The sequence below is a fragment of the Amphiura filiformis genome, chromosome 16 (genome assembly GCF_039555335.1).
Source record: "Amphiura filiformis chromosome 16, Afil_fr2py, whole genome shotgun sequence".
NCBI lineage: Eukaryota > Metazoa > Echinodermata > Ophiuroidea > Amphilepidida > Amphiuridae > Amphiura > Amphiura filiformis.
This window is the reverse complement of record NC_092643.1, coordinates 52201568-52217018: the sequence shown is the minus strand read 5'-3', so window position 1 is coordinate 52217018 and position 15451 is coordinate 52201568. Positions and strand designations below refer to the sequence as shown.

The 15451-nt window shown below is 36.4% G+C and overlaps 1 protein-coding gene across 1 annotated transcript; it reads left to right on the top strand.

Annotated features, from left to right (window-relative positions):
* Positions 1-3978: 3978 nt before the first annotated feature.
* Positions 3979-14067, top strand: LOC140136181 (dipeptidase 1-like). Its single transcript, XM_072157890.1, has 10 exons — positions 3979-4231; positions 5770-5905; positions 6592-6724; positions 8622-8772; positions 9196-9265; positions 9560-9739; positions 10661-10769; positions 11285-11360; positions 12461-12596; positions 13449-14067. Exons 1-10 carry the CDS (start codon positions 4185-4187, stop codon positions 13545-13547), a joined length of 1137 nt encoding a protein of 378 aa, XP_072013991.1. The 5' UTR covers positions 3979-4184; the 3' UTR covers positions 13548-14067.
* The last annotated feature ends 1384 nt before the right edge of the window (positions 14068-15451 follow it).

Sequence of the window (15451 nt, the reverse complement as noted above, 5' to 3'; positions counted from 1 at the left end):
TTAAATGCTTGTATATAGATGCAATTCTGCAGTATTCTACATTATGATCAGCTTGAATTTGTTCAAGTACGTTTTATCATTGAAACACGCGGCTCGAACTTGCGTTCTTCACTGTGTAAATAAATGGGGCCTTTAGTTCGTGGTGCGCTCACGTGAGTATTAGAGGTTACTCCACCTGGTCGCCATCTATGTTTACACATTGATTTGCGTGTACATGCGTTGTTATCGTGCTATGGCGCGGTGTTTTGCGTTTGTGTGAAATTTTGAATACTGCAAAGAAGGTATGTATAAAAGATGTTGGACATGTGACGTCACGTCACAGAAATAACCTCTGACGAATTCTCCACCGCTGACATACCTTTTGTATTGTGCTCTGCCTTTACATTACCCGTCATTTAAACGTATTCTGCCAACCTTAAGGGGGTACTACACCCCTTGATAAATTTGTGTCTATTTTTGCATTTTTCTCAAAAACTAATAACACAGTGGTAACAAAAGTTATGTACATTATAGGGGCAAGGAATCCAATTACTACACTGGAATTTGAGTGACCCAAGACAAGCAGTTCTTTATTTATGATAAGAAAAGAGGTACCGCTAGAATGTACCTCATTTTCTATCATATATACTGAACCACTTGTCTTGAGGCACTGAAATTTCAGTGTAGTAATTGGTTTCCTTGCCCGAATAATATACATAACTTTTGTTACCAGTGTTATTTTTTTAAATAAAATGCAAAAATAGTCACGAATTTACTACAGGAGTGTAGTACCCCCTTAACTTTTTAATGTCGAAACTGTCTTTGCTGGGTTTCTATCGCAGTCATTAAGGGTAAACGAGGTATTATTGGTCGAAGCAGCAAAAAAATCGATTCTCATCCTCTAAATCAATTATTGAAAAATAACACTTCGATGTTTTGCAAAAGTTCCTTCTACAAATCATATACTTTGAAAACTTGCTTGATTTATTGTTGTTAATGAGTTATGTACGTTTTACAAACGTGTTGTTGTTTCACCCTCTTTACAACATAACTCAAGAACCACAGGACCTACAAAAGTATATCTGTGATATTTGAATTCTTCAACATACTCGCTATGAAATGATGAATGCAATTTTTGACAAAGCTCACTACCATTCGCAAGAGGATGCTGTGAACTACCAAATCGCAACAGTTTAAAATAGTTGCTAACCTTTATAGGGTATATACTACCTCTATGTCTTTCTGTAGGCCTTTTCTAAAGCTGCATTTTGTACCTGAATCCAACATTTTCTCACGCTTTTCTCGCGATTTAGCAGTAATCAGTCCACCTTTTGAACAATCATGTTGAAGTAATTTCAGGTCAAGCTGCATCTTATTTTATAAGTCAACATTGCAAATTGTGCATTTGTAACGTTTGAACTATAGTAAGCTGGACGACTCAACTTTGGTTTCACACGTCATCCACCCCTGGATATCTGCGGGTATTATACTCCTATAATAGTTTGTGGGTCGTTAAAGCCATTTGCTGATGAGCACGCCCTCAATATTTGAAGAGCTTAGTTTCAAAACCCCTCACATCCACTTGCCCAATTTTGAGAACACATCACAAAATCATCAAAAAAGTCACTGATATATGGGGGTTTGCAACAAAAGCAGTTTTTGGCGGGATGCTTGGGTAGGATGAGCATCCCGCCAAAAACTGCTTTTGTTGAAAACCCCCTTATATCAGTGATTTTTTTGATGATTTTTTTGATGTGTTATCAAAAATGGGCAAGTGGATGTAAAGGGTTTTGAAACTAAGCTCTTCATTTGTCAAAATTTTGTTTTTTACACGATTGTTATGTACTTTAGTAAACTAACATACCCTGCAAAAATCAAGACTTTAGCTGCTGTAGTTTTGTCGAAATTCGAGATTTTGAATAAACCGCAGGAACTGTCGTTCTATTATTACGATGGAAATATTAGTCGAACGCGTACGCGATGTGCATAACATAGTACGTACATGGCGTGCGGGCAGTCGTGACATATCAAAAGAGCCGACACGACTCGCGTTCGAATGAGTGGCTCGCATTGGCGACATATGCGCTGGTATTAAATAGCGATTTTTTTTTGTATTGCCTCGTCTGTTTGGGCCCAAATTAAAAGAGGACATATCTGACAGTGAAAACTAACATTTTATACCAAAAAATAAAATTCTATTTTTTATGGAAATGTTATAATATGGCTTTAAGTCAGGCGTTGGGTCGCTTGTTAAAAAGTTTGAGAACGCTAGCTGCCCTATACACTCTTTGTATTAAAACATTGTTAATAACATTGACAGCAGAAAGGTTCAAGTTCAAGTTCAAGTACACCAACAATAAAATGCAAATCATGAGGAAGTTGTACGCGTTTAATACGGTATTTGTCATGTTGGTAATTGGGAATCTGGTGCCTTGATTCTGTTGGAGACAATTCACCATCACGACCATGGAACTCACGAAGTTGTTCATTCAATGATAACGGAATTCCTGATTGTATTAAGGGATCTAAAATGAGCGTTTATTGCGTTTCGACAGTATTTTTTGTGGGACATGAGAGCACCTCAGACCTATCGAATTGCATTCTGAATACGAAGCATGTCTTTCTGATATCAAATAATTTTCATTTTTGAAAATCACAATATAATACAAATTTTATGACAAATTATAAAAATTTGATATTTTTCAAATTTTGATATATAACAGTCCTCGAAGTAAATTATGTAAATCTAATGATATATGCTTAAAGTGTATGGAGCAGGGAGGAAAAGCCGACGGTCAATTGAAATTTTTGACCTTTCATATTGAAGATATGGATTTTTTCCCCAAAAAGACCTAATTTTTTTTGGTGTTTTGGGAAAACAAATCCATATCTTCAATACGAAAGGTCAAAATTTTCAATTGATCGTCGGCTTTTCATCCCACCTACATACACTTTAAGTATAAATCATCAGATTTATAAAGTTTACTTCAAGTACTGTTAAATATCAAAATATCAATTTTAATGATTTGCCATAAAATGTGCATTAAATTGCGAATTTCAAAAATCAAAATTATTTGATATCAGAATGACATTCTTCGTATTCAGAATGCAATTCGATATGTCTGATGTGCTCTAATGTCCCAAAATAAATACTGTCCAAACGTTCATACCCCAGCCCTTAATAATAACGGTGATCATCACGCAAATATTTTAAAGCAATCTACACATTTCAACAAGCCGAATAAAAATATTATATCAACTCTAATCCTCTGTTCCTAACTATAATTATGTTCTTGAAGAGGCCAATGTTCACTGGGTTTGCAGAATCACATGAATATAAATGTAATCTTGTCAAAACCAACAGTTATCTACTGACCTGGGGGGCAGACATCAAAGTTTTGTTCTGAATTTAGGAAAATGACACTTTCGGCCTTTGAACGAATAGTCCGTTTTGCTTCATTATTATGTTTTGATGGATCCAAGTGTGTGAAAATATTGGATCCAACACATAATAATGATAAAATTGGATGCTTTATGCCCAAATTATTTATTGTTCTCGCTATGAGTTGTAAAATATTGGACTCGACTACGTCTCGTCCAATATTTTAAAACTCATAGCTCCACCAATAAATATGGGCTCAATCGATCCAATTTTATATCAAAATTGGGCGATCAATAAATTTCAAATCACACATCAACTCTCAACAGAATTTTGCACTGAGAAAGAATATTCTATTTGTGAAAAAAAAACCAGCAATTGATTTTTTGCATTTTCGCGGAGTTTTGGCAGATTTTGTAGTCTTGATACAAGTCTTCAGTATTTTTGCAAGTCTAGGAATTTTGATATAGGCCTACATGAATTAAAATAGCCGTTGATCCGGGGGCGATAAAGTAGTCATACTTTAATATGTTTTGTCATCATCGCAGTGCGCATGTAACATATTAATGCTATTTGGTATCAACGTATATATAATTATTCTTCGTCTTCTTTGACATTACTCTGCACCGCTCCAGTTTTGGAACAACACACAGCGGAATAGGCTGTAGGCAATTGTTGATCTTCGCCAGTTTTGTTTATGAAGTTGTCCGTCTTTAGTCATGGATAAAAAATCATCATTATTGTGGCAGTTGTAGTAGCTACTCTTGTTATTTTAAGCATTGCTATCGCTGTTCCAGTAGCTCTTAAGAATAATCAGTTATCATCAATGGAGAAAGCTAGACAATGGATGCAGGAAACACCCCTCATTGATGGGTAAGTTATTGTCCAAATGTTTATGGAAATTTTAACTTGTAGTAAAAACTATTTATCTTAAACTATATAGTTAGTCTGAGAAAAAGGTTTGATTTTTTTGACATGCAAAAATACATAAAAAATATGGTCAGATTTTTAACAATTAACCCAAGAGTAAAGGTGGGCCCTGGGGCAGAATTGTGATAATTAAAGGATCGCTAACAGTCCAAGATTTGGGAAACTTCTGAACAAGTTAAGATATTTGCAGGTTAAATGAACTAGTAGTGTGAAGGTATGAAATACGTTGTAGTCAGACATCCTCCAATGCATGGATGTTGCAAAAACGTTTCAAACCCTTAAGAAGACCTAAAATACACGCGCCGTTGAAGAGACCTTTTTTAAAAGGTCTCTTCAACGGCGCATATTAAAATATGCCTATATCTTTATGTAAGAGTCAAGTTAGTTCTTAATGGTTAAATACCACTAATTATGTATTACACGGGTTTCAATGGGAAAATGGCTAATTTCGGGTGGAATTTTCTCATATTCAGAACTCTCACAGTTAAATGCCACTAATATCAGGTGAAACTATATGATTTAGATCAAAAATTCAACATAGGTTGACCTGAGACTTTTCTTGTTTTAACGCACTGAACCGTAAACACCTTAAAATGACAGTGCGCCCTCGAGGCTGAAAGTTACAATATGGTAGGGCGAATATTTACTAAAAACCGAAGCCGTGCGTATGAATTTTGGTACTATTACAACAAAAATGTCATATAATGAGAGAAAATGTACCATTTTGAAGCATCAAACCCTACAAAGTACTTTTTCAGATGCCATGAAAACAAATAGTTACTCGTCGTATTTCAATGTATCGTCCAGGCCTATTAGTGGTATTTAACCTAATCTTAATTATTGGACCGAATGTAGTGCGATGGCGCAAATATGGTAACTATTTTTCTTCTAAAATTAATTTTTGCATTTTCTCAAAATTATAGCGCATTGGTGACAAGTAAGATATGTATATTATAGGGGCAAGGACTACAACTATTGCACTGAAAATTCAGCAACTCAAGGCAAGTATTTGATTTATTGATCAAATAATGGTTTTCGCTCATTTTTGACTGTAATTCCACAACTGTTGTCTGTGCTGACATAAAATTTCCAGTGCAGTAGTTGTAGTCCTTGCCCCTATATTATACATATCTTACTTGTCACCAATGCGCTATTATTTTGAGAAAAATGCAAAAATAGGCACAAAATTGGGCAGGGGTGTAGTACCCCCTTAAGGACTGGTGAGATGTCAGTTGGTTTTTGAGCTGAGACCTGAAGGATCGAAACCTCAAACCAACTATCATTGTACAAGTTTCGTCTGACTTATAATTTCTTATGAGATACAAACTTTTGATCCTAACGAAAAAAACCCACTATGGGACGTAACACAAACGGTCTAGTAGGTGCCTAGGACATGTGGGGTCGTGTTGTTTGTTAATATTTCTAATATAATGAAACACACTTATTAAATATTTACTTGTTTACCAAACTTTTATCTGTAGTCATAATGATTTGCCATGGCAATTCAAGAAAGAAATAAACAACGAAATCTCAATGATCGATTTGAACGAAAGACCAAGCTGGGTCCCTACTCATACGGACATAACACGATTAAGAGAAGGCCTTGTGGGGGCCCAAGTGAGTATGACCACGATAGAGTACATTTCAATTGCTCTGTGCCAGAAGTGGGTAAGTGCAATTATAGCTGCCCTGTGAACGTTTGGCAATTTACACACAGTATATTGTACTCATCACTGCTACACATGGTAGCTATTGCACCTTCTTCTATCACTGAGCAGTCGATTTGGTCTCATTTCCAATGACGAATAGTTCATTATAGATGAGTTGACCTGTGATGTCACATGGTTACATTCAAGACGCCCTCTCTTGTTTTACACAAGGCTTGTTGCTAATTTAATGTTGTGGTATTATGTACCGTGTAACACATGTAAGCAAGTTATATTCCAATATCATGATTATTGGCATTATTAATTTGCTTTGAAACAAAAGGTTGTTTTTTTAATTTTTCATTTCGGTGCCCGGGAAATTTGAATATCGCGTGGTGAGAGACGGCTATTTTTATTTGTTTTTATGGTCAATATGAGTTTGTTTTAAATAAAAACACAATATCCGTGCATATAAAGCATAATGTTGTGATTGCTGGAGTGTTCCTTTAACCACACGACTGATATAGCCTACATAATACTATTGACGGTGTTGCTTGCGTGATTTCTCCTCTCAAGGGAATTAATATGACACAGGGGACAAAAATAAAACATGAACGTTCATGACGAATTACGAAGCTTTTCTTTTCTGTTTTTCAGTTTTGGGCGGCGTATACTACCTGTGATTCACAGTACAAAGACGCCATTCGACACGTTTTAGATCAAATTGATGTCATAAAGCGAATGTGTGATATGTATCCAGAAACCTTTGAGTTCGTCACAAGTTCACAAGGTAGGTATTAAACATGCTCATCTATCATGACACAGTTCTTTAACCCCATTAGAGAATGACCCTTGAATGTGTCGGGTGCAAAACATCCACATCCTGAGGTTAAATTTAGAGCCACGGTTGTTGAATGGAGATTATCGAACAAAGTCATCGAACATGAGACTTAGCGATATTTTGCGCTTAAGGTTAGTAACTATTTTCAAATGTTCGATCTGGTCATTCGCAGCATTCTGCGAATGGTAGTGAGCTTTGGCAAAAATTGCATTGATCATTTTATAGTGAGCGTGTAGAAGGAATTCAAATATTACAGATATACTTTTGTAGGTCCTGTTGTTCTTGAGTTATGTTGTAAAGAGGGCTGAAAACACATCACCTTTGTAAAACGTACATTAACAACAATAAATCAAGCAAGTTTTCAAAGTATATGATTTGTAAACTGAACTTCTGCAAAACATCAAGGTTTTATTTTTCAATAATATATTGATTTAGACAATGAAAATCGATCTTTTTGACCGCCTCGACCAACAATACTTACTCAACCTTTAAGGGGGTACTACACCCATGTGGTAAATTTGTGACTATTTTTGTATTTTTCTCAAAAATAATTACACACTGGTAAAAAAGTTATGTATATTATTGGGGCAAGGTATCCAATTACTACACTGAAATTTCAGTGACTCAAGACAAGCGGTTCAGTATATATGATAGGAAACGAGGTACATCCTAGCGGTACCTTATTTCTGATCATAAATAACAAACCGCTTATTTTGGGTCACTGAAATTCCAGTGTAGTAATTGATTCCTTGCCCCTATAATATACATAACTTTTGTTACCACTGTGTTATTAGTTTTGAGAAAAATGCAAAAATAGACATAAATTTATCGAGGGTGTAATACCCCTTAATGAAAGCAAATACGAATATATATTATATCGATTGAAAATCGTAATAACCCATTAGTTCTCTTGAATTTGAATTATCTTTAATTAGAGAATATTGGGGTCAAACGGCTTCGTTACCAATCCATGACATTTTTATGCCGCCCTCTATATCTGACTTACAATACTGAAAAAATATATCTCACCGTTAACCGTTAATTAATTGATATGCTACCCTCTGCTACTCAACTTTGGATCAACTGAAGGATCAGTCCTTATCGCGCAAGTTTTTTTGAATGTGTATATCTCATTCGTCAATGTACAGCCTGAGCCTGAATTGAGTTCGAACCCGTTTACATAGGTTACTACACGATATTATATGATCACCAGGCGGTGATGGAAGCGATATCGCCAATTTTGAGGTCGCCATTGGATTAACACATAATCATGAAATCTTCACAAACAATTCTAAATTTGTTATGTGGTGTCAAAGCAAAATTATCCTACTCTAAAACCGTCGGGGTTCGACAAAGTACCCCACTGCAAGTATGTTAATTTTCCATTTGTAATTGCTAACCGTGTATTTTGAATGGGGCTGTCATCCCTGTACCTTCGCCAGCCTCGTACGTCACGTATTGCGCTTCCTATGCCGCCTGATGATCACCACACTAACTACGACTATAGTAATTAGCCAAGTGTTCAGTAATTTGATAAAATTTATAGACCACTTGACATCATTGTTTATCAATAAACGAGGGACTGGTCTATCGATATGATTGAACGAACCGCTACACTGTTCAATGGCTTTCTTGTACTATACGAAATGTGGTGGGCGATTAAAAATGCACGTGCCCTGAGCAAACTACGATGCGTACGTACACTGCAGGGCAAAGAACAATGACGTCACATGTCAAGTGGTCTATGCATGTACCCCACCCCATTACGCACCGGTTTCCAGAATGATATACTATGGTTGTACGGCTCAACTCTCACGCTTTACATTTGTACATTTTTCATTCTCAGGTATCAGGGAGGCTTTCGAAAATGGCAAAATTGCTTCTCTTATCGGGGTTGAAGGAGGACACAACATTCAAAGTTCGTTAGCAGTATTACGCATGCTCTATGAACTTGGAACCCGTTACATGACTGTTACTCATAGCTGTAACACACCATGGTACGTAAAAGTCTTAATTTACACTTTAATTTGGAGAATATGTCGGCATGTTGGAATGTTCGAATCTACGATCTTGAAATACCTCACGATTCCAGGCCACACATTAACACTGTGCCTGTATTTATGTACTGTACTTGATGTTTTTTTCCTCATTCCCCTACTTTTTTTTCATTCCCATCTGTTTTTCCCATATCATCATTTTGCTTGGTCACTTCAGTTTTTCAGCCTTATTTTCCGCATGTTTCTTTGGAAGTTGCAATGTTTAATGGGAGAAATTACGGCATAATATAATGTGCAGTGCGCACCCATATAAAGCTCTTGAAATACCGCCGATTACCGACGGTTCACATCCCGGATAAATGTCTTACTATTCATGAAGCATATACTTTTCAACAAGATCGCCATCTTTTTCTTTATTTACAGGGCGGATAACTGGCTGGAAGACGAATCGGAGGACCCCCCAGCATTTGAAGGCATCACACCATTTGGGGAGGTATAGTATCGCATCTGATATGACTCTTTGTTTCTTGTGTTGACAAAATACTGGCAAAAATGTTTGCAAAAAATATTTTACAATAACATTTTAAAAACATTTTTAAAAACGTTTTAAAACGGTTTCATGACCTTTATATAACCCGACAATTAATGTTATTAAAACGTTTTTATCTAAACCAAAACCCAAAATAAGTACCATTTTATTTCAAGTTTAGGAAGTCCTGGTCTGAAATGTGAGCTTACAGTATTGTTTAATACCAACTAATAATAACAGTATATCTCCCCTTTTCAGAGAGTTATAAAAGAAATGAATCGTCTGGGTATGTTAGTTGATCTTGCTCATGTGTCAAAGGATACTATGCTGGACATTCTTAATCTAGACGACCAACCTCCAGTTATATTCAGTCATTCATCTGCGTTTGCTGTCTGTGGTAGTTATAGGAACGTGCAAGACGATGTACTTCTTAAAGTGGTATGTATACAATCATAATGATAACAGTTCGGCAGGTACGCTTAGTTTGGTGTTGTAGCGCTATAGGTGCACCCTATGTTCTTTATTATGCGCGAAACAATAGAATACGATAGAAAGACCCATCGGTACATATCGGTGCACCGATAGCGCTTTAGGACAAAACTGAACGTGGTACCTTATTTGTTGAAGCAGTCCAATCAAATGTCATAGTGCCGACGTTTCGACAACTGACAGTTGTCTTTATCGATGTTATTCTTGAAATGACGATCTGTGTACAGCTAGCTGTTGTTGACTTCTGCTTATCAACAAAGTTACCAATTGATTGTCCTACACAATTGTATACCAACATGTCGTTTTCGATAATGTCTTTTTTAAGTTGTATTGGCCATCTTTCCCGGTTATAGGGCCTACAAATTTTAAATGATGACGCTGATAAAAAGTCGATGCATGTGACGTCATGACCTAACAGATGGTTGGCAATGTAATGGTAGACAAAGCAAAACCACTGCGCATGCATTCATCCCACGTGATGATATGACGCAATCACACTAATCATATATGCGCACGGTTTCGTTGGCCGGAACGGGACAACGAAACACCGGTGGCTACTCTTCGGCGATGAAGTGCTGGGTATACGAGGGTTCCTGGCGTCAAAGCCCGGGGGCAACTCCAATTTCCAATATCTTTGTTCATCATCTCTCCTTTATTGTTCTTTCTTTCCTTTCAGAATGCCAAAACCACTTTAAATTAGCTTTAGTGTTAATGCAGTCGTGCGAATGAATAACATTACCATGCGAGCTGATGGAGATACGGCTTTGTTGCACTGAACCTTCGATGTATATAAAGAATTGAAGCTCTTAACGGTGTCTTTGCATTCAAACACTTAAATAGCATTTCTCCGTCTGTTCTCGTTTTTTATAGAAAGAAAACGGTGGTGTAGTAATGGTTAACTTCGCTACTAAATATATCAACTGCCCGCCGATGAATATAACCGATGACACGTCATATGCTACGCTGGCCCAAGTTGCACGTGAGTATATCAGAACGCAATCTAATTACACACAGTGACACAGAAAATAGTATTTTTTTGTTTATGATGTTTCTAAATATTTCAATAATTCAGACCGGTATTTTGTAACAGAGTATACTTCTAGGCGGATTGCAAACTCGTCGCGCTGACTCACTCCCGTAACAATTTTACGGTGACAATAATATTGCGGACGTGTTGTATAAGAGAGCAAATGGTTATGCCGCAAATTAAGTTTTTAAAGAATACAAAAAAAAAAAAAAAAAAAAAAAAAACTTTTTTTTTTTTTTTTTTTTTGGAAAGTCCATTTCAGATGTCTCGAATTTGGACTAAATGTACGATATGCCAGGTAAGATGTATTTTTCAATTTCACCGAAAAAGAGAGGGGGGGGGAAGTAGTCAGGTTTATCAAATTTTCCCGCTATTCGAAAGAGGGGAATTCACTAATTTACTGATATATTTCATAAGGAATATCAAAGTTCTTCGAGCTGATATCTTGTTTTTCTATCACTTTTCAGAACACATTAACTATATCAAGGATACCTGTGGTATTGAATGTGTTGGTCTTGGTTCTGATTATGACGGTGTAGCCACGTAAGTAGAGGAATTAAAAATGAAGATTAATTTTATCATGCCGCTAAATTACAAGTGTCTTTATAGATTTGAGGGGAAAACTCCGTCATTTTCCATGATACTTTACTTTGCCCCCGGCTCGTCCGAAAATGAAAATCAAAGTTGTGTAATGAAAAGACCTGAGTTAGTTCGGTATATATATATAATGTATTCTTAGTCAGTGGCTGTATTTTAGCTTGTAAACGCTGGATTTCACTGGTTTCTGCATGCATGCCGACTATCACACGGTAGACGGCAGCATCGCGTCGTCGCGGTAGACGCTTGTCGAAGCGCTACAATGTAGCACGTTCTAGAGCGTAATACGCGAACGAGATCGCAGTACGCACAACTTAAAAACAGTAAACAAGTTTCATTCATTTTTTGGTAAGGGGAGTTTCCATGACGTTACAATTTCAAAGTACTGGTCTGAATATTTAACTGACTAAGAATGAGAATAAACAATAGGAATTTTTGTTTTACTATCCTCTACCTATGATAGGTGACACGCAGGTCCAATATTAGACCTGCCTGTCGTCTACCACACGGTAAAGGATAGTAAAAACCCGGGTAAAAACAAAAATTCATATTGTTTATTCTCTAAATAGGGCCTACTCTACGTATTTCGTGATTAGTATTAGGGAAATATGTTAAAATGATCACTCCTTGGGGTTAAATTTTACTTAAACATTTTCTCCCCGCAGAATGGCGCAGACTATAAAATTGTAATGTTTTTCACAATTGAAGACCTGAGCGCAAGAAGACCGTAAGTCCACTTGGCCCATCAACATGTATACACTAAAGTTACATATATTTTCTTAGGGTTTTATAATGTTCAATACATGTTCCAGGGTGAAAACATCATGAAAAAAAGGTTGTGAAAGATTTGTTTTGGGCCCCTGAACATGTATAAAACATTACCAAACTATACGAAACTATACGCAACTTTAGTGTATACATGTTGAGGGGCAAAGTGGACTTACGGTCTTCTTACGCTCAGGTCTTCAATTACAGCTTAATCTTCGTCGATGCTTTTCCACTTTTAAAAGGATTTTTTTAACCTTATGCTTTTGATATCTTTACAGAGTTCCGGACGGGTTAGAAGATGTATCTAAATTTCCAGACCTAATCGCTTATCTTATTGATGATGGATGGGGTGAATCCGATATTAAAGCTCTCCTTGGTAATAATCTGCTCAGGGTTTTCGAAGCTGTTGAACAGGTACGTAATCGTAATACCTAATGTATATAATTTATGGCTCAGTGCAAAACTGCTTTATCTCCGGAGATACACCCCTGGGTATAATGTTATTCATAAGCGAGGTTGCATTTATACACAATTACGGCCCCCACGCACCCCTGACACCAGCTTGTCGTTGGAACAATTCGCTTTAAGACCCCAGGGTTTCCGCAAGGTTCAACCTTTTCCTAAGGTTCAATTTTTATTTCATTCCATTTTGCAAGCAGGGGAATGTTTCTACATGTATGTGTAAAATTGATAACTGTAAATAAAATAAATTATATTAAAGGAGCAGTCCGGCAATCACAACGTTATGCCTTATATGTTAGAAAAAATTATCAAGCACGAATCACGTGGTTTTATTTAAAACAAACTCATATTCACTTTAAAAACTAATAAAAACAACCGTCTCTCACCACGCGATATTCAAATTCCCCGGGCACCGAAATTGCCTGTGGCAATGACGGCCCAGTAACACAATGAAAGCTGACGACAATTGAGCACCAATAACGATGACGTCAATTGCCACATGTGATTTTGGCGCGGGAATTTTGAATATCGCGTGTTGAGAGCCGGCTGTTTTTATTCGTTTTTATGGTCAATATGAGTTTGTTTTAAATAAAACCCGGTGATTCGTGATTCGTGATTGATAATTGTTTTTCTAACATATAAGGCATAATGATGTGATTGCCGGACTGTTCCTCTAAACATTTCAAATTTAGTATCAAGCCCTTGATGCTGTGGGTAAAGTTCATTACTTAAATATGAGGAGGTTCTGCAGAAAGAAGTACATGTATAATGACAGTATCTTTATGTTTTTCTTTATGTTTACAGTATTCAGCCAACCACGCGAACATCTTGCCAGACGAGACTACTATATCAACAGATGAAATTCCGGATATGAGCTGTCGAACCACAGATGTTAATCCCTAAAATTGCAATAGAATTAAATCGAGGATTGACAGCCAGAAAACCTTTTAGAAATGCTATTTAAAGAAAAACAAGTTTTAGTATTTTTGCAAACTAAATCTATTTACAACTCACAATGTAAGTGTCTGATTCATGTGGTCCTGTAACCGAAAATTTTACCCTTTTCATTATAACAAATGTGATGCGATCAAGCAAAACCAGTCGGAACTCGGAGATATTAAATTTTTGCAGTTTCTTACAAGATAGTAAACAACATTTACAAAGCTGCTTTTTCTAGAAAACCCCACAACCCCATTAAAATTTAACAACCAGTTCCAAAGATATGAGCAATTAAAGAGTTTCCAAAACAGGAGGAAACAAAAGGAAATATTTTCTTTGTTTGGCTATATCTCAAAATTAATATTTCCGAGTTCCGACTGATCTTGCTTGATCGCATCACAAATGTCAATTACGATTAAGAATAGTGGAATTTTAAGGGGGTACTACACCCCTCGATAAATTTGTGTCTATTTTTTCATTTTTTTAAAAACTAATATCACAGTGTTAACAAAAGTTATGTATATTATAGGGGCAAGGAATCCACTTACTACACTAGACTTTCATTGACCCAAGACAAGCGGTTCGTTATTTATGATAAGAAATGAGGTACCGCTATGATGTACCTCATTTCCTATCATATATATACTGCACCGCTTGTCTTGAGTCACTGAAATTTCAGTGTAGTAATTGGATTCCTTGCCCCAATAATATACATAACTTTTGTTACCAGTGTGTAATTATTTTTTGAGAAAAATGCAAAAATAGTCACAAATTTACCACAGGGGTGTAGTACCCCCTTAAGTGGAATGTTTATACCATCACCGACAAGACAATTAAATTATTTAGTATAGTTCTGAATACTTCAATAACAAAAAAAAGTACTTTAAGATTTACAAGTGTCAAGTGAGTTTAGTGTTACCGTGGTCACTAAGATTATGCCACACTTTTTGCCCTTCTTGCTTTACCCAGAGACGTTTAAAAACATTGTTCTGATTATTGGCCATTAAAGTACAATAATCCGTAGCATTCTGTACCAGAATATAACTAATTATTCCCGTAAACCTTTGAGATGTATTATCGCCCACGCAGAGGTTATGAAGAGAGGTTTCTCTATCTTTAAAGTACTGTAAATCGCGACGAAAACTTGGTCCATATGCTGCGATTTTTTCCCACAATGTTTGGTTGAAATATTCATAAAGACGTACATCTGCTACATTCCATTTACGTATCCTATCTTTCAGTGGTTCTGATAGGGATTGTGAGCGAGATTCATCTGCCCTTACATTTTGTTTCAAGTATAAGATATCATCAAAACTCCAACACATAAGCTTGCGGAGTAACAGCAAAGATTCGTCGAAATATTCAGTGATAAGCATCAGATCAAATTCACGAGAAAGTTTTTTAATATGTAACGCCACTGCTGATGTGTTTCTAAAATCTCTTACTGGTAATCCCAAATCAAGCATTTGATTATTATTGAGGAATGATAAACCCGGTTTCGATCCATTAAGCCACTTGTTTATCTGCACGTCTACAGATCCATTACCTTTCTTAGCATATCCAAAAAACAAAAACGCGGATTCGAACTGTTTCACTGGCTCCCGCAACAAAGAAATATACTTTGTGTCATTTTTCATTACGTTGTTAAAAAAACTACGGTTGTACATGAAATGCACTGAGGACATGTCGAACTGCTTTACGTATTTACTATAAACACCTTTCGATATATTTAATGGAGGAAGGATTTTAGTTAAATCTACTTTTATATATCTGATGTGTCCAGTGTGTTTATCATCCGCATTGAACACAAACGAAGAATTATGGTAGTACCCGTACATTTGCATAATGAGCTGTAAGGTGGTACTCCC